The sequence below is a fragment of the Bicyclus anynana genome, chromosome 16 (genome assembly GCF_947172395.1).
Source record: "Bicyclus anynana chromosome 16, ilBicAnyn1.1, whole genome shotgun sequence".
Taxonomy (NCBI): domain Eukaryota; kingdom Metazoa; phylum Arthropoda; class Insecta; order Lepidoptera; family Nymphalidae; genus Bicyclus; species Bicyclus anynana.
In genome coordinates this window covers 635,072-662,217 of record NC_069098.1, presented here as the reverse complement: position 1 = coordinate 662,217, position 27,146 = coordinate 635,072, and the positions used below count along the sequence as shown (strand labels likewise).

Here is a 27,146-nt window from a genome sequence, read left to right as displayed (position 1 = left end):
CACAAAGTTTTAAAAAAATAATAATGAAAACGCAAATAAATATAAGAAATAAGTTATTGAAATTTTTCGACTGATCTGTGCTATTTATAATATTTTCCTCAAAAGTTGCTACGTAATATGCAATTTCGATATACCAGAGGTAGGTATATTCCACTATCATTGACGAAGAGAATGGAATCAATTATTCTCATAAGCAAAGATGCATTTTTATTTACGGTTGCAGTACCTACAATATTTCGTAATGTAGTGCATCTGCTAGCTGGCTGAGCATGTTCGCGTTCATTATCGCACAGTAAGTACTGTGGGGTGAAGCGGGGGTGCGGGGCGGGCGCGCGGGGTGCGGGGCGCATCCGCGTCGGGCTAACGGCTCGTCCTCGGCGCGTCGCGGTGCGCGCGCTGACGTCACCGCTCGATAATGGCCGCCGCCGCCCGACCCCCCGCGGCCGCCGCACCCGTCTTAGCGAGCTCAGTCTCTCTCCGACCCGCTAGCGACGCGAGTGCCTCTGTACGCCTGCCGGTCCCCGTGATACGTGTGATATCAGTGCTCCAGTGTACCATGGTGACAGTGTCTTTTTTTACGGGTTCAATAAATCAGTGACAATTTTCAAGGGGAGTGACGAAAGCCGATCTCTCGCACACCGCACTGTATTCGGCGGCGAGATGTCGGTGATGCAAAAGCGCCAGCACTGCTACCTGTGCGACTTGCCCCGCATGCCGTGGGCCATGTTGCACGAGTTCTCAGAGGCGGTGTGTCGCGGGTGCGTCAACTACGAAGGCGCCGACAGGATCGAAGTGGTGTTGGACACCGCGAGGCAGCTGAAGCGCGCACACGGGTTCCAAGAAGGTCGAGGTCCGACGCACGCCAAACCTGCGCACAGAACACCACTAGAAGCTCATCAGAACGGGGCCGAAACGACGACCAGGGGACAACCAGCGCCTCCGGCCCACCACGCTCCCACCGCGGGCTTCACCTTGCACCATTCACGGCCAGCGGCAAACGCAGGTCTCCTCGCAGAGTACGGAGGTCGCAGGGAAGAGCACGAGAACAGGCGGATGGCCCACTTGCCGCTCGCCCACATCCCCACTCACAGAACTGCGCAACTGGCTCCAGGACTCACACTCAAGCGGCCGCTGGACGACGACGACCACCAGACTCACCACGAGCCCGCAAAGAGGCTTTTGGAAGAACACTCGAGACCGCCACTAACTCGCGGCGACTCTCTTCCTGCTGTTTCTCTCGCGGCTGCTTTTGCGCCCGAAAGAGCTTTCAAACAAGAGAAACATCCCCTGAGGACGCCTTCATTTGATGCTTCTTTTAAATCCAATGGTAAGTAATATTTCTTATACCGATTTTAATGTACAATGTGTAAAAATGTTTTAAAAGCCTGAATAATTGCGCGTTGTAGCCTCAACTTATTTATTTTTTAACACAGAAGAACTCTCGCATCGTAAATCGGAATATGGAAAGTCTGAAAATTTGTTATTAATCCTTTTGTCGGTAATAAAATTGAGTTTGTTGTTGTTGAACAGATTACAAAACCGTTAGCTGCATATTTGTAATACATTCCTTTCTCCTCTGCGTACCGTTAGAGCGATAAAAGTTAAGACTATAACTTGGGTCGACTTGAGTGAATGTAAATCTACCTGTTTGTTTTGTTCATCATTTAAGTCATCTAAATAACCAGTTTTACAGCTGGTTATTTAAGCCATTAACAACAAATAACTGTGACAAATAGTAATGACATTATCAATTCAAAAAACATCAGGCCATTTTTAATGTTTTCGAACATTTATGTCGCAAATCTACAGCTAGCTCAATGAAACTATCATCTACGTTCTGAAACCGAGCTCATGATGTAACGCAGTTAGAATGTCGTTGTTTACTAATAACAGTACATTACATATTAACAATTTAAAAATAGCAGTAAGTGGAAGTGTAATGGTCGCGTCCGCTGCGATAGCGATGGTGATAGTGAAGCGAGTACGTGTTGCTAGAAATTGTTGAGTGTTTTGCGCAAGCGTTTGCCAAGGGATTCATATCTAGGTAGGTGCATTAACTCGGTCCATAAATACAGAACCGGTCGGACCGGTTGAGCGTTCTCGAAAGCGAGCCCGCAGCGGCGGCCTCTCGCGCGCACACCAGCGCGCGACGTTCGTACGAACTACAAACGCCCACGTAATGCGAACGCTCAACGCTGAGCGCGGGCCGCGGCCGCCGTGAAATGCATGCACGACAGCGCGGCGCGGCAACGTCGCGTGACGACATTTTCGCTCGCGTACGTATGTTAGGCCGAAGGCGAAAAAATATAGCGCCTGCCTACGCTTGGCAGAGTTGCCCGACCACATTCCGGCGGCGTGTGTGTAGGGAGCGCGCCGCGACTCGCCGGCCAAAAAGGTCGCGTGACGTCATCGCCATATGGGCCGCGCCTGTCAGCCCGCGCCCGAGCCCGTCAGCCCGGCCATCACTCACGCCCTTTCGCACGTTACTCCAATAAATTATCTGTGTACGTTACATTTCATTGTGACATTTTGCGCGATCCGCCTGGCAAACAACAGAACGTGATCAACAACATCAGTATCGACCTAGCTGCCGTGTTCATCTTCTTTTGAATCTTTCTGAATTATGAATCTTTGAATTAGGGCAACACAAAGAGAGTATGACACAGATTTACAGAAGTCAAGACTAGCAAATTTTGCTCAGCTCGTCAATTCAAACTCCACAGTCCCGTATGTCTATCTTATGTTGTCAGCGGCTTCTAAATAATTTCCATAGTTAATTCGAAAACGTTTCCAATATATATAAAATGTACATTGCGTGAACAACAAATGCACGCATATCATGGAAAGGCTACCTCGGAACTGCGATGTTTGGCAACGCCGCGCCCGCGCGCCTGTGTGCCGCTCGGCGCTCGTACACACAGCCACACTTACCTACCCGTCTGCTGCCTCAGTTAGCCCCCAAGACGCAGCAATGACACATCGGGGCGCTACGTAAGCGCGTATTAACACACAATGCTATTTATACGACGTACCACTATGTGCGTGTGTGAACGTGTGTTTACTATCCGTCGGTCCGCAGGCGATGTGTCATCCAACATTGAATGTGAGGTTATTCGAGCGAATTGAATTAATGATGTCGTCGACGACGCATAGAAAGCGACACCGGGTTTTAGGATTCGAGAACTGAGTTACGGACGCTCTCGTGCCAGCGGCCTGGGGACGGTGCCAAACCAAACTCACTGAATGACGCTAGTTACTTTGAGAAAAGGTTATATCTGCCATGTGCGCGAATGTCACCATCCTCTGACCACATAGAACGGTGTTAGATTACACTCATTTGAAGGGGTATTTAGACGTGTTTACGTCACACCTCACAGTCTTTCGAAACTAATGAATTTGATAGAGATGGCTTTTAAAACGTTTATCCAAAACTTATCTGAAGTCTTAGGACTCTTGTGTTTACTCTTTTCAATAAATTTTAATGGAAATTGTTGACACAGGTGCAATTCCGTAATAATAAATAAAATGTAATGTATTTGATTATATATTTTGAAATGTTTATTTTAAAGTGTACAATTTGTACAGGATACGCAAACAGCGCTCCACTAACAAACGGCTCGGCGGGCTCCCCGTTGGGCCGCACGGCGGGGTCGCCGCCGGTGTCGGGCGCGGGCCCGTCCCCCATGGCGGCGCTCATGTCGGTGACGGACACGCTGCCGCCGGGCTCCCCGCGCTCGGCCGGCGGCTCCCCGCCGCAGCCGCCGCCGCAGCGCTCCGCCAGCCGCTCCAGCCAGCACTCGCCCAACTCCTCAGGTATGCCGCGGCGTGGCTGTTGATTCTCTCCATTGCTTCAGATTACTGACGAGGTGTTCGATATGTTTCAAGTGTCTGAATTGTCCGACGCCAAAAAATATCAGGATTGCTGATCCATAAATCTATCTTCAACGAACGTGACATTTTAAATTTCATACAGGCGCTTTGAAAATGTAGGCATGTTCTTTGCGAGTCGTATGTTGAATAAGTTTTTCGATCGTGCATTATATGTATGTGTCTACGGCTATCGCGACCCCGTAGCTCCGTCGTGCGGGGCGCACTCGGGCGGCGCCCGACGACCGCTCGCCCCCGTGCTCCCCGAGCTACAGTGGCGGTTAGCTTAGCAGACGGTAGCTCAAAGTTGTCCTCCGTCGGCAGGGTCGAACGGCGGGCGGCGGTCGTCGGGCTCGCGGCACGTGTCGTCCACCACGTCGGTGTCGTCGACGGAGGCCGGCGAGGGCGCGGAGGGCGCGGCCCCGGCGCCCGCGCCGCTGCTCAAGTGCACCCTGTGCCAGGAGCGCCTGGAGGACACCCACTTCGTGCAGTGCCCCAGCCAGCCGCACCACAAGTTCTGCTTCCCCTGCTCGCGCGACTCCATCAAGCGGCAGCAAGGATCCGAGGTGAGATTCTGTTTGTTTTTTGGTACAATTGATGAAAAAGTCGATGACATAACGTGAAGTGATCTGCAGATAGAATATGCTAACCCTCGGTTCATTGGTCGCAGGTGTACTGTCCGAGCGGGGAGAAGTGCCCGCTGGCCAACTCGACGGTGCCGTGGGCGTTCATGCAGGGCGAGATCGCCACGATCCTCGGCGAGGAGTTCAAGCCGAAGAAGGAGCGGGAGACCTAGGGCAGCGCGGCGCCGCCCCGACTTTACCTCTTGTCCCTCTCGCTGTGAAGCGCAGAGGCGTGGTGCGACGAGCGCCCGCGGCCCGGCGCCGCGCGTTGGCTCTGTTGGGAACGTGTCTGTGACGAACCGATCACTTGTACATTTGTAAATAAGTAGGCCGTATACTTCGCTGAAGTCGGCAATTCGGAGTTGGCTTTCGCGCCCAACGACTCGGTGAGTTCGCCCGGGCGCGCGATATGGACCGTATTCAGCGTAATGGATCTGCCGCGTCAGTCGGTAGCGTTAAGTGTTTTAATACGATGTTAGTAATGCAATATTCTGAATATAGTACATATCTGTTTTCGAAGATTTTACGATTATTGTCTTGATACTTCGGGAGCGTCCTTCCCGGAAACGGTGTATTTTTATCTGAAGTCAGTGGGGAAAGGATTTCTTCGGATGCCATTTTCTTAGTTACCTTTAGGTCCTGAACCATAGTTAACTTGGCATTTATTTATATTGTGATTCTTATACACTGTACGAGTATTATGCGATATATATATAATGATCATGACATTCGTGTAGCCGATTGCGGCCTGTAAAAACGTAGTTTCGGATATCGAAAGCGTCTTGCGCCCTGTACAGATCTTAGCTCGATGTATTGTATTTATGACATTTGGCGCAAGAGCAATAGTGTTTATGTTATATTACGAAGCGATTTATTCCGAGTGGCTCGAGTTCCGTTACTGTCTTTCATTCGGCGACAAGATTCGGTCAGGAGATGACTTTTGTTTAGTTGAGCGCGGTGTGTTAAGTTGGGTTACGATTGGAGATCATTCGAAATTGTAGTTTTTCTTGTTTGGCTCTGAGGAGCCTGTGGAGGGTCGTTGCGGTGGCGGCGGCGAGGCCGCAGTAGAGGATCGCTTGTGCGCTGAGGCGCACCTAGTCATTTTGTGAAATGTCAAATCGTCACATCCGCGGCGTCAGGCACGCGGCCGTTATAGGAACTCTTAAAACTCGCTGCTATATTTGTATAAAGTGAAGTAATTATCATTGTATTATTATTATTATATATGTCATAATGTTATACAGTTCGTAGTGTGTCAATTTCGAAGGCTATCAGATGACCGCCGTTCAGCTTTGAGTTTTGCTTTCGCACTTTTACTTGGCTTTGAACTTAGTTTACGAAGCCTGCGTTGAGTTTCTCGCGGTCTGAGGAGCGGTGGTGGCACCAGGGCTCTGTCTCAGTCCGAGACTCTAGGAGTTGTTGTTGTTTGTCGCAGTCTCGTCCACAGCGTTATCTGTAGTTTCGTATCCGTCGACGAGACGCGGCGTGTGTTGAGACACTGCATGTTTACTGAACATTCAATCAAATTGATATGTCCATTATTTATTTTAGATATTTGTGTACATATACGTACGTTGTATATACTTCGTCTACTTGTAAATAATTTAGATATTGTGAAGCGGCTGAACTGCCCAGTCAGTATTACTAAGTACTGTGTCGTAGTTATTTATATAGATCACATTGATTTGTTTAAACTAGTATTAACGTTTCTTTAATCATCACAATATAGCTGTTCCTTTATTCTGGATTTTATTCTATTTGTGCTGTTGCATGCATTTTATCTATCTTTGTTGGGTCTCAAAGTACCGTATGCACATTTAATGAGCCAATAATATTAGTGGTTTGTTTACAGAAACACATATTTATTGTTTTTGATGTCGTAACTCTAGAATCGTTTAACAATACACAGTACTGTATTGATGTTTATAATAATGCTTTTTATAATGTATTAATTTTATTAACAAGCATGCATAATATTGTATCATCGGAGCTATCTAAAGCTTTTCTGATAGATTTCGAAATTGATTGTTAGTATCCGTGGAATTTTGCCCAAGAGCTCGGTGTTGTAACAAAATACAATTTGTATGCCAAAGTATGGCAAATAGTGAAAATCGTAAGCACAAAATGTGCACCTTTTTAAACCTCTGAGATGTTAAATGTCTTCTTTACTAAAACAGAGGATTTGTGATCTGGACTTACTATCGATGTCTTTATGTTTTTCGTTACTAAAATTAAAATTGTAAAGTATATCTAATTTAGATGTAATACAGTAACAAATAAAAGTTGTTTTTGTTGTGGTGTGGTGTACCTCAAGGGTATACTGTAGCGCCCTTATATTATATTATGGCTATTAGACATTAATAAGGAACCTTTGTGATTTTACCGAAACTTTCAGATGACATTTAACATTTCAAAGTGTTATAGTCCGCCTTTATCAATAGGCTTGTTTGTAGAATGACGAAAAGTCATCAAAATATTATGAGACTTGTATCTTTCTTACTGTAAGCAGCAAATGAAATGCTTGAATTAAGACGTTAATGTAAATGTTGATGAAATACAATTGATGTGATTTTGTACCGATGTCCTTTTATTTGCGAATTATCTCCACATAATAAATTATCTCTATCGTATCAAGCGTACAAATTCATAGAAGACTAATTAGGTACTTCTTGTTCTTGCAATAATCAATTATTTTAGTGACATATTAAAATAATCTTAACAATAAATAAAATTGGAAAAAAGTAATCAATTCAATACTTGCTACAAAATATGTAGTTTATATGTAGTATCTCATAGCTTTATGGATCTAAAAAGGTTTAATTTTAGCCTTGAAAGCACTGAAATCGTTGTATAAGAAACTTCGTAGTGTGTGTGTAAAGTAAACACTAAAAATGTTTATGACGGAATAATTAACGATTTGATATTAAATATACGCTGAAGTACTGACTAATTATATATCGTTTTTTTTTAATGAGTACTATTTGGCTCTAAATCAGTAGTCTATTACAGAAGTGAACGCATTCGGAGCTACGCCCATCTACTCGTATATCATTACCGATTTACTACCGACAATCGGTCTATAGTTTTATATAAGAAAGTATACTGTTCGCTGCCAAGTATATTCTGCATCACTCGAGCCCTGAAATGGCGCGCCTATTAAAAGCATAAAAAATATATGACCGATAAAAATTATCCTTTTTGAAATTTTATCTGAATTATTTTCGAATAACCAAAGTTTGTCGAAACATTTCACACTTACATTTAGTTCACACAAGGCTTTTATTTTCGATAGCCCGATGAAGGTAGAGCTACACCTGAAAAAGTTAGAAGCTGTACAGCGACGTTTAGCTATTGGTATCTGTGAAGCATACCAAACAATTTTTTTTGGCTGGTGGGAGGCTTCGGCCGTGGCTAGTTACCACCCTACCGACAAAGACGTACCGCCAAGCGATATAGCGTTCCGGCACGATGCCGTGTAGAAACCGATAGGGGTGTGGATTTTCATCCTCCTCCTAACAAGTTAGCCCGCTTCCATCTTAGACTGCATCATCGCTTACCATCAGGTGAGATTGTAGTCAAGGGTTAACTTGTAAAGAATTAAAAAAAAAAAAAAATCTCCACATATGCAGTGCTCGATATTGCAGAAATTATTCTCTTAGATAAAATAGTCGGAGAATGCGCCCAACTTTTTTCATATTAACCCAGTTGTTACGGATATACCTTTTGTTGCTAGATCGTTGTAATTTTTTGTACACAGTTTATTTATGACCCCAAAGGACCTAAAAAAATATTAAAAAATTTTTTTTTTGTACGGAAATTACGGAAAATGGTGTTTGATAAAAGGAACGCTAGTAAAATTCATTACCATAGCTGATTTGTATTGTGCTTGTATGTACTACGTATTATTCAAGCGAATGTGATAAATAAAAAGAAAAAAAATACCATAACCAAGATAAGTTTTATTTGTAACATACGAGTATAGCATACAGCCGCATATTATTTAATTATTTGGTGTATGATAAGCTTCAAAACAGCTTTTTGGATGAAGAGTTACAAAACATTTTTTACAGAACAAATTGGTATTTTTATGACAAAATGCACATCGCAGCTGTTCATTTTTATACTGGATTATTATGGCCTATGTTACCATAGCGAGAACTGTCATGATAACCTTATGACAATCGACCAGGCTTTCGGGAAATGCATTTATTGTATGTTTCTAACAAAGAAGTGGAAACACTCCTTCGAAATTTTGATATGGTCGTAATCTCCTCCGTTCATTTTTTATAACTGCCAGACATTATGGACAGCCATATCCAAACAGCGGAAAATACCATTTTTCCCATTATTAGAATATAATTGGTACAGTCCAATATTTTGATCAGAGCTGTCTACACCATCCATCTTTTCATTATATGTTTTTATCAAAGCTGACTGATCAATATGAATGTATTTTTTCTGTTGCTGTGAAGATTTTTTAATTTATATAGTCAGTTGGACTGTTGCTATATTGCCACAGTAACTACATTCTATTTGCACACAACACTTTCTTCGGCTCTGGTAGATTTGTACCTTATCCTATCCTGCCACATTCTGTTTTCTGCAAATATTTATTTTTTTCTATTCTGTCGGATTGTTCCTCGTTTCCTTCAGACCTCAACGTTAGTAACTTGGTCAACTTCGTCGCTCATATCCGAATCTGGCGATGATTTACTGACGTTTATTTCAGCTGAAGCTCTCAATTGTAGCCCAAGTCAATTTTGAAGAGATATTTTCAGCCCCAGAATCTTCATCAGTGAATTTAGCGTTACAATTTTCAGGGGAAAAGATAGTTAGGAGTCTGGAATAGATTGTTCTTCATTACGTTTCAGCTCCTCAATAATCTCTTTCAAGCTCAACGCTTTTGTTTGACAACTAAAACAAATAAATAATAGTAGTTGATATTACTACTGTTTGAAATAAGGAACGCCAACTTTCACACAAAAATAACTTCAGTAAATCTAATGCAATTGCAAATGTTTTTTACTTACAAATAAAAGAAGATCACTACTTTCATGATTTCACAAAACATATATAAATATACGGATTAAACATGTTTTAACTTACCTTGACAAATCCATAACGAAAAACGACTAAGTTACAACTCGCACAAGTAAATAATGACACACGATAACAACCTTAAACCACTTCTAATAGCTTCACACAGTAAACAACTAACTGCAAAAGCATAAATATTTTTTTAAAACTACCCACTTTTTTGTTTAGAATTTTATTTCTCACTTGATCTTTTTATTAAACGATAGTAACAAGTGGGTTAAGAGCTAAAGCTACCGGAAATGTGGGAAAATAACATCTCCTACGGAGGGGGAAAAACGGAAAGAAGTCGGAAAAGGAGCATGGACGATGATCTGAAACGCTGGTTTTAACAGAAAACACGCAGGCGCTTAGTGGTCAGGGGGTGTTCAACATTTATCTATATATTCGAAACTAGCGGACGCCCGCGACTTCGTCCGCGTGAAACCCTACTACCACCCCTACACTAACCCTACCCTACCCTTACTCTACCACTACCCTACCACGCCACGGCGATGGAAGCTTAAAAAATGGAGTAACTTCTCCCGTTTACTCAACATTTCCCTTCACTGCTCTGCTTCTATTGATTGTAGCGTGATGAAAAGTATACTGTAACCTGCTCAGGAGTGTGAAGAATAATTGTACCAAGTTTTGTTAAAATTCGTCGAGTAGTTTTTGTTTGTAAAACGAACATACCACGCGACGGAAGCTTGAAAAATTGAGTAACTTCTCCCGTTTTCCCAACATTTCCCTTCACTGCTCTGCTTCTATTGATTGTAGCGTGATGAAAAGTATACTATAACCTGCCCAGGAGTATGAAGAATAATTATACCAAGTTTCGTTAAAATCCGTCGAGTAATCACCCCCTAATAGTTATTTTGGAAATATATTTCATGTACAGAATTGACCTCTCTACAGATTTATTATAAGTATACATTGGTAAAGCTCAAACAGAGTAGTGCTATTTCTTCAGAGAGGAAAATACCCCAAGACAGACCCCGGCTTGCGCGGATCTGAGTTTGGTGGCACAGGGAACTTGTTTATTTCTTTACTAAGACATGGTAGACAACGGCCATGGCTAGTTACCACGCCACCGGCAAAGTCGAACTGCTATGCGCTTTAGAGTTCCGGTACCATGCCGCGTAAAAACCATACGAGAGGTAGAGTTAGAATAGTATTGTTTCTAATTTGACAGACAATGGGACGACCGACTGAGAGAGCTCGAGCCATCGCACGTAGCCTTCTACGACGTGGCAAGATATCTCAAAGCCGACCGCCTCGCAGCCACCCCACCTCTCAAACGCCCTGGCCTCCCAAACGCGATCGAGGACATCGATAAGGCCGAATGCCTAGCCGACAGTCTGGAAGCCCAGTGCACTCCAAGCACTACGGCATTTGTAAAATCACACGCGAAAAAAGTGAAGTCCGAACTCACTTCTATCTTATCTCGCCCCCCGGACGGAGTCGAAATTACCCCTACGTCATGCGAGGAAGTCTCTGCGATTATCAAGGGCTTGCGCAAAAAGAAGGCTCCGGGGCCTGATACGATTAGCAACAAAGCTTTAAAGCTTCTCCCGGTCCAGATAATCAACCTCCTGGTGAACATCTTCAATGTTCTCCTAGCTCACTGCGCCTTCCCAGACGCATGGAAAGAAGCCACGGTCATTGGCATCCACAAGCCGGGTAAACCCCGCGACCTCCCGACTAGCTACCGCCCAATTAGTCTTCTCAACACCATTGGCAAGGTGTATGAGATAATCATTTTGAATCGTCTCAAAGCCATTTGCGATGAAAAGCAACTTCTCATCAAACAACAGTTTGGATTTCTATGTAAACACTCATGTGTTCATCAAGTGCACCGCCTCACGGAGCACATTCTAACCGGTTTTAATACATTTCATAACCCCATCGCCACCGGGGCGCTCTTCTTTGACGTAGCTAAAGCGTTTGACCGCGTCTGGCACGAAGGCTTGATATTCAAACTAAACCGTTTCGGCGTACCAAACAAAATGGTACGCTTGCTACACAGCTTTCTGTCCAACCGCACCTTCAGGTACCGTATAGACGGCACTCTCTCTTCACCCAGACAGATTTGCGCAGGAGTCCCTCAGGGCTCCGTGCTCTCCCCGCTTTTATACTCGCTCTTCACAAGCGACATTCCCACCGACCACCCGGGCGTACACGTCGCCCAGTTTGCGGACGACACCGCACTGTACGCGACGGCAGTAAACCGGGTCCACATTAGAGCCCGCCTCCAGAAGGCGGTAAACATTATAGGTAAATGGTTCCGCCTTTGGCGTATAGAAGTCAACCCAGAGAAAAGCGCAGCCGTGCTTTTCACCGGCAAAGCGGTCTCCCGTCTCAAGTCCGGACTCAAAGAAGTCTCCCTTTACGGAGCACCCATCCCCTGGCAACGTACTGCCAAGTACCTAGGCGTTACCTTCGATAACCGCATGAGCTTCTCCATGCACGTTAACAAAGCGAGAAAAAAGGCCGCATACGTAATGCACCGCCTTTACGCTATGATAAATAAGAAAAGTAAATTGTCCCTCCGCTCAAAGCTAACGCTTTATAAAACCACGATCCGTCCGATCTTAACCTACGCTAGTGTAGTGTTTGCCCACCGTCCCAAAGCGACCCTTAGGCCGCTTCAAACCCTACAGAATCGTTTTCTGCGTCAAATCACGGGCGCGCCGTGGTTTTTACGCAATAATGACCTCCATAGAGATCTAGAATTACCGACAATAGCTAAGTACATGAAACAGCTCTCTCAAAACTATTTTGACAGAGCTGCCATCCATCCCAACCAACTAGTGGTTGAGGCCTGCAATTACACTCCCAACCTAAACGCTAACTGCAAGCAGAGGCGTCCCAAGAACGTCCTTTACGATCCAGACGATGACATAACAACCGACAATGCTTCCCAGGTAACACAATCACAAGCTACACAGCGTCTTCGCCGGCGAAGACGAGGTCCCCGATATCTAACGTCACCCGGACGTGGGTTTTCTAACTCACGATCTTGGGGGCGTCCGGACTGATTCACTCAGGTCACGGTTACCTCCTCCAGAATGGCCTTCTAAGCCGAGGTCCGAGTCTCATAGGAGACGCCCTTAGAGAGCCGTTCCGTCCTCTATCTTTCTTTCAGCCTTCGGGTCACATCAGGCGATGCTTCTGCGCTCGCCCAACCCCCCCGGTGACGCCGTAGTGGTTCCGCAGGGAGCTATCGGCACCTACTCAGACAGAAAAAAAAAAAAAAAATCTAATTTTTGGTCAATAATTTTATAATGTCAATTTTTTTTATAAATAAATATACTTAAACAATACACATCACTATCTAGCCCCAAAGTAAGCATACAGAGTTGCTTGTGTTATGGGTACTAAGATAGTTGATATTATAATATTCATATACATTTATATACTACATATAAATACTTATATAATGTATAAATACACACAGACACTGGAAAACACCCATGCTCATCACACAAATATTTTCCAGTTGTGGGAATCGAACCCACGACCATGGATTCAGAAAGCAGGGTCACTACCCACTACGCCACGCGGCCGTCAAATTGTTAATAGCTAACTTATCTTTCAATAATAAATGGCTCAAACCACGTTTTTTGGAAGATTTGGTGCTCTTTGATAGGAGTCTTTACTCACACCGCCATAACAGAGTACTAAAGCTAAGAACCTTGGAGCAAGAGCTCAGAGAAGATTGACTACAAATCTAAATTAGGAAGCTAAATTAGGCTTAATATCAAGTTTTTTTAAAAACTCAATCCTAGGTATTGGAACTGATTGAACATGTATGAAAAACGATGAAATCTCAGAGTTTGTGGCTTTTCTACGATCTTTATTCCGACTGTTTGTTGGAAGATAACTATCTACGTTCTTTAGGATAATAATTATTAATTTTACTACGCCTCCCCTGCCTAAGCTGAGGTGTACAACAATATTACATAATAAAATACAGATTCATTTATTTTACGAGATGTACTAGGTCCCAGGTAGCATTCCTATACAAGCTATTTTTTTTTTTTTTTTTTTTTTTTTTTTTTTTTTTTCGTATCTGCCGGTCAGTACGGAACCGCAGAGCATTTCTTCGTAATACAAGCTATTTGGAAAAGTTCAACTGCTATCCTAGAGATCTTGCTAGAAACACAGCAGTCATAAAATATCAACATTTAACTATTGATCAGGTTATCTATACTCTATACTATTTTACTATTTACTATTTACTATTTACTATTAATATTATAAAGAGGTAAAGTTTGTAAGTTTGTAAGTTTGTCACATTTTTTAAATGGGGTAATCTTCGGAACTACTAGTCCGATTTTAAAAATTCTTTCACCAGTAGAATGCTACACTATCGGGGAGTGCTATAGGCTATATTTTATATTGGTATCATATATATTAGCCGAGTTATCACAGTTTTTGTCATACAGGTCGGACTGAAAATCCTCTTAAACAGACTTATTCGCATGCGCTGCCTTAAGTATTGTGTAAAATTGAAATTAATGTATGGGGACTTTATGTATCTTTAAAAGTTCTACAAAAAAGTCCGCGACACCATATATCTATCTTCTATATATTAGCAGATGTAGTAACTTTTGTGTTTTAAAAATTATTAATTTTATATACTTAGGTTTACGTCATTATTTATACAACTAAACTTTAATCCTTATCAAAATAAATTATTTAATAATCACAGGGATATTATGGAGATAAGATTTGCCCTTTACAGTATGTTAATTACTTAAATAGTTTCGGAGATAATACAAAATTTCTAAAAGACGCAGAAATTCCGCTATATGACGCCCAGCGCTTTCATTTACGTAGTTCCCGTTCCCGTGTGAATATGAGGATCAAACATAGCCTATGACACTCGCAAATAACGTAGCTGTCTATTGGTAAAACAATTTTCCAAATCGGTCCAGTAGATCCAGAGATTACCTCCTACAACCACACGAACTTTACCTCTTTATATTATTAGCATAGAAGCCTCTGTTTCTCTTGGTCATACCACCACTCTCGAAGGACTGGACCGATTTTGCTAAGGGTAGGAATAAGATAGAGAAGTTACAGGGTAGGGTAGGGTACGGGTAGGGAAGCGTAGGGGTAGTGTAGGGGTAGGGTAGGTTTAGGGCCGGGTATAGAGTAGTGGTAGGGTAGGGGTAGAGGTAGGGTAGTGGTAGGCTAGAGGTACAGGTAGGATAGGGAAGTGGTAGGTTAGGGGTAGGATAGGCGTGAGATAGGGGTACGGCTGGGATAGGGGTAGGAAAGAAATAGGGTACGGGGAGGGTAGGGGTAGGATGGGGGTAGTGGTAGGATTGGGGTAGGGTGTAGGTAAGGTAGGGGTAGGGTAGGAGTAGGTTTGGGGTAGGCTAGAGGTAGGGTAGGGTAGGGTAGGGGTAGGGTAGATGTAGGGGTTGGGTAGGGTTGGGGTAGTGGTAGGGTAGGTGTAGGGTAGGGTAAGGGTAGTAGTAAAGTTGACATCGAAACTTACGCGGACGAAGTCGCGGGCGTCCGCTAGTATCTATATATTCTTGATGTGCAAGTAAGAGAGGAACCTATTTTTATTGTTAAGTAGTATTAAATAGCTTAAAGGTAATACGTATAACATATTGATTTGGTATTGAATAAATTTAATGTGAAATTACGTATTTGTCTACAGAAAGGAGCGGAGAGAGGATGCCGGAGCCGTTGTGTCTGACGAACAGATGAGACGCGCCGTCACCACACCCACACCCTACCCAGTCGATCGATATTTGGTAAATATGACAACAATCTACTTAATTTAATTAAATTCAATTACACAATATTCTTTGAAAAATTATGTTTATTCTTTTGCTTTTCAGGTTGAAAGCAGAAAAGAAATTGATATGGTTAACATTATAGATGACGACATTTGGAACCCCAAGCCAACGTTGCGACCCGAAGATGAGATTCTCTTGGGAAAACTTCACGATATGCTGCAAACCACAGCGGATGATTTGAAGCTACTCTCCGGGGAACTGTCCAAGTATCGCGAGCCAGGAATACAAGTGAGAACATTACCAACGCCTTTAGACGAAGAATTTAATAAAAAAATTCATATAGAAGAAGTTGTAAATGCAAAATTCTATGGAAACCAAATAGTTGACAGAACTCAACCTATTCCAATAAAGAATAATGTACTACGTAGAGAAAACGTTGATCGCACTGTACAAATGAAAAACGTTATTAATAACAGAAATAATGCAGTAAATAAAAATGTCCAAGCCGATAAACCGTCGATGCTCAAAAGACAGCAAACAAATAAAAAATTACAATTATCACGCACAAATATAATAGAAATCAAGGAGCAACCTGGCGATGAACAACAACTAGAAATGAACAATAAACAAAATAATATCCAGGAAAAAAGGAATGTAACGAGTCCAGCTGTAGCTTATAAAGAGGTATCTCATGAGTATAATATTAAACCAACCGTAAACATTTTATCACATAAATCATTGCAAGTTCAAAGTATGCCTAGTATTAATATTAGAAGTGAATTAAGATTACAAAACGTTTTACAGCTAGATATTTTACCAGTAAATATGGAAATAGCCACACAAGAGCCATTGCAACAAAACGCGTTAGTGATTGAAATGAAGTACGAACCACCATTAAAACAAAAAGACCTAATAAAATTTGATAACAGTCAATACATATCCATAAATACGAAGAACAGATCGACTATGCGAAAAGTTTCCACAATGACAGCATATGAGAGTAGCGAATCAAATAATATCAGTTCGGATTCTCATCAAATATTAGAAAAAGAGGTCCATAATATACCTCCTAGCCGTAGATCTTTCACAATAAATCAGAAAGTGATGCAAAATCAAAACAAAAGTAGAACTAATAGAAAAAGTACTTGTCGTCCACAAGCTCATATAGAGGAATGGAAAAGAAAGTTGAATACCGTATATGGCAGACCTGCTAAGATAAAAACTACTGAAGTTAAAAGAAAAGCAGAATCTTTAAAAAAAATTGGTAAGAACACTGAAATGACAGTTAAAACGAAAGAAAAAAATGTTCAACAACAAATGAAATCTGGCTTGAATAGCACGGAGTACATACCTTATTCAAAATTAACAGTAGGAGGGGTAAACGCAAGTGATATTGAAAGAGAAATATGTAAAATTCCAAACAAAAATAACATTGCATTAAGTCCCATATTGGATAAAATTTTAAGCAGTCGTGAGAACTCGTTTCATAATGATAGCCCAAGGAAAGACTCCAAAATAAATAGCCCGAAAATTCTTACTACATCTGATGAAAACTTACTACAAGAAGTTTTAGATATTGAAAAAAAGGTTAAATATACATTAAATAATAATAATAATAATACAGCCATGACCAGTGTACTAAACAACGTCACGAAAGATGATAGCTATGCTGATGATTTCGAAGATGAAAAAACAGATGTCTCTAATCATACACAACTTAGTAAGTCCCAAACATCTAAATCATCCCAAAACTTACCATCAGATTATTCAGTTCTAGGTGAAAACGATAAGCTTGAAGTTGCAACGGAAAAAAAGATGAAAACTAATGAACGCACAAGTGATAGTAATCTTACTTTCACTAAAGTACCAAATTTATCATTAAAGAACAAAGTGGATGTATTTGAATTCGTTCATTCTTTAGACACGCACGAAACTGGTACTCAAAGCAATACAACAAATAAAATAATTCCCAAAGAAACTCAAACTTCTCCAAGAGATGATAAACCTACTGTACAACCGATTCACAATGAATTATGGCCATCGATTGATCCCAGAGGGGAGGTAGAAAAAATGCTTAAATTAGAGAAAGAGTTCATCAAGAAACTAATTATTGACGAATATGGTGATTTGTTGGAGAAAAGTTTAAATAAACCGTCTACATCAGAAAAAACTCACAATGAAAGTCGTGAAAGAAATGTAGCTGCTTCGCAGAAAATCACACAAACTTCTCCTGCTCACGTCAAAAGTGTCATGACTTCGCCAACCAGAACAAAAACACGTACTACTTCACCCTTTGCCTTATCTGTGACCGTTTATCAACAAACTAGTCCTGCGTTTTACCCCGGTTCAAATTCAGAAGAATTAAATATTGACTTAGGAAATGACGATGACCTTGGTATTTCTGCAAACTTATCTTCACCTCGATTTAGTTTGCGTCTTCCACAAACTTCTAGAGAAGTTCTCTCGAAATTGGAGTTTAAACTACAAAATAATAAGAAAACTGCTAAATATGACAACTTACGAAAAAATGTTTTCAGTAGTTCAAGTTCTGTTGATGGCGATTACTCATCGACAGATATAAGTAGTTTAGGGGAAATAAATAAGAAATTCAAAAGACTAAGAAAGAGTAGAATTCATTCTATATCGGAAATAAGTTCTACATCGTCCCAATCTAAGTATAATTCAGATGCACTAGCGCCTATACTTCCATTAAAGAGTGAGGGGGAAGCCAGCGCAGTACGAATGCATAGGAAAAAGACAAATAAACATAGTAAAAGTGAAGGAGAAGTAAGCTTAGGACAATTGCATTAATTGTTTTCTCGTTGCTTACAGAAACAGATTTCTAGCTGTGTGCCTTATAGGGCTTATTTGCATGGTTTTTGTAACAATAAAGAGGAGATTCTAAAGAACTTTGTAATAGCTTACAGCTACAAGACTATTCTGAACGGAGTTTGTCCTTTTTAATTGCAAAGACAGGACAGAGATGCCACTATTTTTGTATCACATCAGGTATTTACGATTTAGGTCGTTTATAACTGAGTCCCATAAATTGTTTGAATCAAACAGAACTTTAGTTTTGGTTAATTTAATTTATGTATTTTTATGGCTCTTTATTGTTACGATGGCTTTAATGTAAATTAGTCGTTAATAATATGCGTTTGAACTTAAATATTATAATAGTTTATTTATTTTAAGGAAATTAGGTGTTGTTTAACTTACCTCAAGTACAAATTGATAATCGCTATTTTACTTGTGATATATGTACATATTTTTAACTTAATTTTAAGTATAACACTTAACTATTATTGTAGTTATTTTACAGTAGTGATGTCGTTTAAATAATTTTGTTTGTTGTATGTTTTTGTATATGACTGAGTAAATACTATTTTGAGATTTAGTTGTTTTTTGTTTAATTTTACGTTGGACATATTTATACCAAAATCTCTACTATTTGAAGATTATTAGTCTTTAATTTGATGTCCCATACTTTTTTTAGCCTTGCGTCGTGCTATACAAATCAGTCAAAGAAATTATATTATTAGATATTTAACTTCACTAGCGCGTCGAAACTGAGGCGGACAAAAGTGGCTAATTGTCCCCATTTCATTTAGTCGTATTGTAAACAACGACAGTTTTTAATTAAATAATACCTAAATATTGTCTTAAATGTCGGGCTGTGTTGAAGATGTGTAAAAACTGTATATACATAAGTGTATTATAATGTAAGTAAACACAAAATTGTGCATATTATGTTCGCTCAGTGGACTAGTAAATTGATTTCACTTTTGTGGTGATTTTGATGGCACGTTAGTTACGTGACGTAACATAATATCTAATAGTATAAAATCTTTGAAATCGTTCTTCGCCCGCACTACACGAGCACTCAATTGCAGTTATCAGGTATAATATGTATTAATTTAGCAGGTATAATATGTATTAATCCTGTACGCATAGATGAATTCTAAATTAATTTATTAATTCTATGCGTTGCGGAGCATTTCATTGTTGGTTGTTATTTTCTTCTTCTGCTTATTTAAACTTGCTTCTTCTCTGTCACCGGAAGGGATTTGAATGAATTGATCTTTTTAATTACACATGCCTTCTTGGCTTGTGAAAATATTACCTTGCCTTTTTGTATAAGCATTCGTAAAACCCTTGCTTGCTTGCTTAAGTTACCCTTGCTTGATTGCTTAAGTTACCCTTGCTTGCTTGCTTAAGTTGCTTGTTGTGGTTGCTTTAATTTTTACTTCCCACAAGCAACTTTTCTGCTCTTAGCTATTTATGGTCGTCGGACGTCGAACGACATGGTCTCAGCTCAGCTCTGACGAATGCCAGCAATGACGAATATATTTTATCGACAAATCGATGGCGCATATACATCCACCGTCTTGTCATGTCTCATGTCTGGCACGGAGCTCGACGGCGATTCTGTACTCTGTAAAGTTGTAAAGACCGTACGACGGGCGCCTTATATTGAAAGTCGTTCCCGCCAACCCATCGCTACCCCTCTCTAACTCCCTTTTGTTAAAACAAGTTGCGCCATCTAGCGTCGGCACGAGCCAACACTAGATCGAGCGACGTCATATCCGTCTCAGACTACTATTTCCTACATTATATAGATACACTTGTACCGATTCGTAAGTCTATGCTATATACAGAAAAGAAATAGACCTCAGAGCCGTAAACAAGTTGCACATTAATTAAAAATTATAATATATGGACAAAATCGTAGACAAAATCAAATACACAGATGGAAAGCATCTATCGGATTCGGATCGAAATCTCTCAAAAAAGAGGCCAACAAAAGCTACGTTCTGCTAAGTGATCAGAACCTCCAATTAATTAATCCTGCAGCTGTTCCACACGACCACGCTTGTTGTGGTCGGGCGAAAACGTCACTAATCTTGCTCAACTAAGGATTACTCTTCTAAAGAGATGTAACGTCGTAGGCGTTTATCATAAATAGGAAATATATTACGAATCTGTGGTTGTTGACTATTTCAGGCGCAATTTTTCAAACTCAGTATTACAGAGTAAGCGACAAAATATAGCGACAATAAAAAATATTTTGTTATTTTAATTTGTCAATGATGCGATTGTTATAAATACTTTTTTAATTAACTTTTAACTTTGTCAAAATCAATTTTGCTTGTATGAGGAAATGCGGCGGATGCTGTTTAATCGTTTATTACCTTATCTGTCTGTGTTAATGCCAAAAAAGACAATTTGTCAATGTCACTACCTGTCATTGTCATTCACGCTCACGTCTACTCACGTCTGTGGTGTGTGCGTACTCAGCAGGCCGGGTCAACTCTCGAACAAAGTTTGGTTATACCTACGGGGGCTAGACCTGTGGTGTCATCATCCATACGGTTTTACCGTCTGGTAGTTGTAGCAATATTATTATCGTTAGTAGCTCACGCCTGACATAATATTTTGATAAATCTAATACATTTTTAGATTTAAATATGACTTTTATAACTGAATAAATACTTTTCTTCTACAAAAATATAGAGAGACAATCTCGTTGAATATTGTTTTAGTAACGCATGGGTAAGATTTTCTAAACGAAGTGTGGCAACCCCAATTACTTAATAAAAAATAAAAATGTTATAAAATGAAAATGGCGTCATTTCACCAAATATTTTAAAACACAAATTCACGAATAATAAAATAAATGTTTGCCACGGCCTGTCAATATTTATGAAGACCTCTTCATGGATTGGATTTAAGCAACCTGCTGTGTAATATTCTCGCCATTCTTGATGTTGAGAAGATCTATAAGTCTTTTACGTTTCATCTGAGTGTTGTGGTTTTTCATTATGTTAAAAATAAGACTTTGTTAGTTCAAGTGTCTCTATAACCATGAAGAAGAACAAAAAAAATGCTTTGAGTGTGGTTCTTCGCCTGCCAATGATCCAGAGAAGACCCTACAGAGATTACCGAAACTTGATTCTACAAATTTAGTCTCCGGTATGTACCTACTTTAAGTTTTAGCTAATAATAAAATACTTTAATAATAGCTATTGATCAGATAATGATTACATTAGTTAGTTAATTAGGTTTCTTAGTAGTCTTCTCAAGATATGGGAATTATTAAAATCCTACTAATTCTTATGAAACTCGTGCTCAATTATACAATTATGCTGGGTTTACACATTATGGTTTGTAGATGCAATGCACCCCAAATAACTGTCTGACCTGCAGCTGTCTGAATGTTTACTTCTCTGGATCTACTAAACAGATTTTCATTTGGTCATCACAGGTAGCTTAATCTGGAGCAACATAAGGTTAATTATGAAATGGTAATGAAAATAAACATCTGAGAAAAGCAAATTCCATGAACTAATTTGAAAGTATCTGTTAACAGAAGTAAATTTTTTACTATACCACTGTTCAATATTAAACCACAGGTATATGTACTAAAGGCAGGTAGAGTAAAATTTGAGTTTTATTTTTGAATCTATAATAAGTAGTTTATAATTATGTAATGATGAACCAGAACAATTTGTTAATTTGAAACTACAATTACAAGTTTTTATAATTATGTTAGGCACTAGGCAGACTAATGAAGAGTATGTTACTTTACTTTGTACGAAAATCTGTTCTTTGACATGATTATAGAATAAGATGATAAGTGATGATGCAATCTAAGATGGAAGTGAGATAACTAGTTAGGCAAAGGATGAAAATCCACACACATTTCTGTTTCTACATAATATCTCACCGGAACACTAAATCGCTTGCCAGTAGGGTATTAACTAGCCAGCCAGACATAGACCAGAAAGAAAACATCAATCGGCCCTGCCGGGGATAGAACCCAGGACTTTTGCGTAATTAATCCACTGTGCTACGGAGGCCATTTCGGCAATATTTTTCTTGCCTTGATCTATAAATGCTTTTGCCAATAATAAGCTACATTTTTCATTGAAGGTTGTTTGAAAGAAATAGCTTTTAGCTATAAGACCTAAGCTTTGCACATTTTACTTTTTTTTTTCTTTTTGACAATGTAGCTTCTGTGAACAGTTGAGGAATTCCCTCATCTGTGTTTCTGTTCTATCATAAGATTGCCTCCGGACATTTTAGTTATATTTCTCACCTGGTTCTTGTCAAGGTTTTGTAATAAATAATAATAACAAATGAACTAAGTAAAAATGGCTATGTGGTTAGTCTGTCTGCCGTAGAAGTAGGTGCAAGAGGATTACCAACAAAATCTTTCTATAACTTGTTTAAAGACCTTGGCATCTTTAGGACTGCAGCAACTTCTATGTAGAAGAAAGAGAGAAAGAAGAATAAGTATCCAAAGCTGCTTTTAGTAGGATCTTACCAAATTTGGCTAAGCAGGGAGAACAACACAAGTAGGGGAGTTTAATCAATTGTCAAGGAATTCCTTAACCCTACATCCTGTAGTCACAACTCCAGGACTCTGCTCGGAGTATTTCTCTCTACCAGGCGATGGACCTGGCACCTGCACGAAATGCTAAGATATTCATCTGTCTCTTCATGCGTAGTATGTTTATGTATTTTTAATTAAATTTACTCACTCTCTTTATTTCAGTAATGTCCAGATAATCAATGATTAGACTATTGGACTTTTAGAATAAATTTTACATTGAACTATGAATGGTTTGTCATCTACATTTTTAAAAAAGACGAGATGTTTTGCCTGTAAGAAGAAGAGAGAGAGAGAATAAGAAGTTAAGTTAAACACCTACTGTAAAATGCACACTGCTCCAATGTGGGTTGATAGTGGTAATAAAGTTAAATTATAAAAGGATCACTATCAGGTGTTAATGATAATGACTGGGATATATAGCATATCATACTCTCTGAGATATAGGGATATAACACCAGCAACAGCTCTCCAGTGATGCAGTACATAGCATCATTGCTCTTTACATCTACACGCCATAGCCAATTGTGGCAATCGAACTCATCATATTAGTGTGATGATCATGGATGTATTTCAGTGTCTATGTGGTTGTGAGTGTATGCCCATGTTAAATAACAAGTAATGGCCCAAATAATAAGTAGCCTATATGTTGCTCAATAATCTTTTCTATCTTCCAGTAAAAGTCCCATTAAAATGACCCTGCTGTTCCAGAGATTAGCTCAAACAAACAGACAGATGAACATTTTAAAGAAGTATGACTGTATGTCAGTATTGTATATAGGCACTTGAGAAAACACAGTTATTTTGAAATCACAGACATACACTTAAATTTTATTTATATGTATTGGGGCTGGTCATAAATATAGCATCAGCTGAAACAAACTAGGCATAGTTAAGTTACATTTTATACAGGGTGCTCGGGACTATTTCTCATAAATTCAAGGTGTTGACAAGTCCACTTATAGGAGCTACCTTAGCTACTAGTTTATATTGAGGAGAACTTTCCACCTAGATGGGTTGTGACTGTATTAGGGGTCTGGTGATGAAGACGAAGGACAGTTAAGAGAACTCCTCAATGGTTCACAATAGCTACCATGTGTTGATAAATTTGTATTGATGAGAACTTTCCACCTAGATGGGTTGTGACTGTATTAGGGGTCTGGTAATGAAAACAGTGAAGGGAACTCCTCGATGGTTCACAGTAGTAATTAGTTTGATTCTAAGTCAGACGCAATCAAATACAATGTTTTATCACGACTCATAGCAACATACCTTTGGCGCTAGATCAATATCTAGGATGATTTCACTAAAAATGGAAAAATAAAAATTATTAATAAAAGAAATTCAACCAACTTCAAAAACATAAAACATACTGGCTAAACTAAAAAGCGAAAAATAATATTATACTAAGTTCATATCATATTATGTTCTAACTGATGATCAGTTTGATGGCTGTGCTAAACCGATGTTGTTTTAATTTAAGCTGTTACTGAAAGAACTATATGAAAAAACACTGTCAGAAAAACCTAAATATTTATGATATTCTTACATGGTTTGAATTAATACATCATTGGGCTAGCACCACCTTCAAACTGATCATCAGTTAGAACATAATATGATATATAGAACTTAGTATAATGTTATTTTTCGTTTTTTAGTTTAGTAAGTATGTTTTTGAAGTCGGTTGACTTGTTTTTATTAAAGTTTTTTAATACACATGTTCCTTAGACATTTTAAATTAATTTTCCATATAGAACTTGGGGCTACCCTAGAGTTATGGGAAATACTCCCGAGCACCCTATAGATGCTACTTAATCCTACTAATCCTTCATTCATCAGTATCGGTTGGTGGGCTTGGAGTTTATAAAGTATATATAATTTATTTATGAACATTCCTCATTCAGTTGAGCTTTTACTACCCATAACACAAGCTAAGCTTACTTTGAGTTAGTGATGTGTGTAATGTGTTAATATAAATATTAACCAACTTTCTGCAGTTTGAGAATACGCGGATAAAATATAGCCTATGATACTCAAAAATAACGTGGCTTTCTAGTGGTAAAAGAATATTCAAAATTGGTTCAGTAGATCCAGAGTTTACCTGCTAGAACACCACTAACTTTACCTCTTTATAATACATACTAGCGGACGACCGCGACTTCGTCCGCGTAAAAATCGATGTCAACTTTCAACCCCCATTTCACATTCTATTTTGCAAGTTTTATAACTTATACCTTGTACCTAAAAAAATTAAGGACTTTCCGTACAAACTTTCTACCCCTACTTCACCCAATTCTGATTTTGTTTTCACGACAAAAAGTATCCTATTATCCTTCTACGTATTATGGTCTCAAATCGTCTTAAGTATCATTTGAATTCATTCTGTAGTTTCATTGTGATGCCCGGTCCGGAGGCAAACAGACAGACAAAAAATAGAAAATAGGCTTCAGTATCGATCTCCTACCTCTACCCTACTCCTACCCTACCCGTACCCTAACTGTATCCTACCCCTACCCTACCCGTACCCTACCCTACCCGTAATCTTCCCTTTCCCTACCCCTAGTATAGGGGTAGGCCCTACCCTTACCCTACCCCTAACCTAGGCATACACTCCCCTACCCCACCCTACCCCTACCCTACCTTTACCCCTACCCTACCCTTACACAACCCCTACCCTACCTGTATCCTACCCTACCCTACCCTATACCTCCCCTACCTTACCCCTACCCTTAGCAAAATCGGTCCAGCCCTATGAGCGTGGTGCGATGACAAAGGAAAATAAAGGGCGTCATGTAGCGGAATTTCTGCGTCTTTGAGAAATTTTGTATTATCTCCGAAACTATTTAACTAATTAACATACTATAAAGGGCAAATCTTATCTCCATAATATCCTTGTGATTATTAAATAATTTATTTTGATAAGGATTTAAGTTAAGTAGCATAAATAATGACACAAACCTAAGTATATAAAATTTATAATTTTTAAAACACAAAAGGTACTATATCTGCTAAAATATAGAAGATAGATATATGATGTCGCGGACTTTTTTGTAAAATTTTTAAAGATACATAAAGCCTCCATACATTAATTTCAATTTTACACAATGGTTAAGGCAGCGCATGCGAATAAGTCTGCTTAAGAGGATTTTCGGTCCGACCTGTATGACAAAAACTTTTTTTGAAATCGGACCAGTAGTTCCGAAGATTACCCCATTTAAAAAATGTGACAAACTAACAAACTTTACCTCTTTATAATATTAGTATAGATATAGATTAACAACCCATTTTCGGCTCATTGTTGAGCACGAGTCACTTCTCAGGACGAGAGGGGTTAGGCCTTAGTCCTCCATGCTGGCCCAATGCGGATTGGCAGACTTCACACACCTAGACAATTAAGAAAATTCTCAGTTATGCTGGTTTCTTCACAATGTTATGCTTCACCATTTAAGACATTTAATTTCAAAATGTTTCTTAAAAGAAGGAAATGCTCAATATTTCATAGACCAACCCAGGACTCAAACTCAGAATTTCATGATAGTTACACTGAACCAATAAAGCAGTTAGAGAGAGAGAGAGAGAGAGAGAGAGAGAGAGAGAGAGAGAGAGAGATAAATAAGTGTTTATTATGTATTAAAATTAAAATATATACCTAATGCTTTCAGCAATCCTGCTTCTTCACATGAATTTTACCTGCATGACGATGGTTTTTAATATAAAAAATATTTACACAATGTCTCAAAAAGCAATCAAAGCTTTGAAAAATAAACAATGTTCGCAGAAGTTCAGTACCAACAAACTCACAAAAAATGAGCCCAAATTTAGCATTACTTGCAAGCCAGACTAAGAAATTTCAAGAAGATAATTTAAAAGAAGACAATAGAATAAAATAATATTAACACACAATGCTTAGCAAATATAGCATTAACAGATGGAAACCAGGCAATAGGTATGTTAAAATAGGTTATGTTTCATAGAAGCTATTTTAATCCTACACATCCATCATTCGTCATTGTCTCCATATAGTAGAGGAGGTATGGAGCTGAGACCCACCACACTGCTCCAATGCTGTTGGTGGGCTTAGGGTGATAATGTTCAATTAATTAATTACCACTATCTGATGCTAATGTTAATAATCGGGATTAAAGGTTTCCCAACTTCAGGATGAGAATTTAACTGAATTTTTTTTTCATTTTTCACTTAATAAAATTATTTTAGTTTTTGTTTTGTTTTACCTGGTGAAAATATGTGAAATTTTGCTATCGGCTTCCCAACTCCAAGATGAGAATTTGACTGAATTTTTTTTTTAAATTTTTAACCGATTTTAAAAAAAGAAGGAGGTTCTCAATTCGAGTCTATGTTTTTTTTTCATAATCTATTATTCACATTTTTCACTTAATAAAATTCTTTTAGTTTTTATTTGTTTTTTAA

The 27,146-nt window shown here is 39.4% G+C and overlaps 2 protein-coding genes across 10 annotated transcripts in view; both read left to right on the top strand.

Moving 5' to 3' along the window:
• The window catches only part of LOC112047554 (uncharacterized), a 164,133-nt gene that overhangs the window by 127,759 nt on the left and 9,228 nt on the right, over positions 1-27,146 (top strand). For 4 of the 9 annotated variants that reach the window (XM_052886016.1, XM_052886008.1, XM_052886013.1 and 1 more), the window contains exons 4-5: positions 15,244-15,340; positions 15,428-26,664. In XM_052886016.1, coding sequence (XP_052741976.1) covers positions 15,244-15,340; positions 15,428-18,136 — 2,806 coding nt within the window. In that variant the 3' untranslated portion in view covers positions 18,137-26,664. The remainder of the gene's footprint in view (positions 1-15,243; positions 15,341-15,427; positions 26,665-27,146) is intronic. The other 5 variants (XM_052886014.1, XM_052886012.1, XM_052886011.1 and 2 more) reach the window with 5 other exon arrangements.
• Positions 385-7,066, top strand: LOC112056562 (interferon regulatory factor 2-binding protein-like A). The gene is made up of 4 exons (XM_024097004.2): positions 385-1,327; positions 3,586-3,813; positions 4,192-4,433; positions 4,538-7,066. The coding sequence occupies exons 1-4, from the start codon at positions 661-663 to the stop codon at positions 4,661-4,663; spliced, it is 1,263 nt and encodes a 420-aa protein (XP_023952772.1). The 5' UTR covers positions 385-660; the 3' UTR covers positions 4,664-7,066.

Excerpts from the sequence above, each read along its gene's own strand:
- LOC112056562 (XM_024097004.2), top strand. The coding sequence starts at position 661 with ATGTCGGTGATGCAAAAGCGCCAGCACTGCTACCTGTGCGACTTGCCC. Across the intron at positions 1,328-3,585 it reads TGCTTCTTTTAAATCCAATG|GATACGCAAACAGCGCTCCA; the intron begins GTAAGTAATATT and ends CAATTTGTACAG. Across the intron at positions 4,434-4,537 it reads AGCGGCAGCAAGGATCCGAG|GTGTACTGTCCGAGCGGGGA; the intron begins GTGAGATTCTGT and ends CATTGGTCGCAG.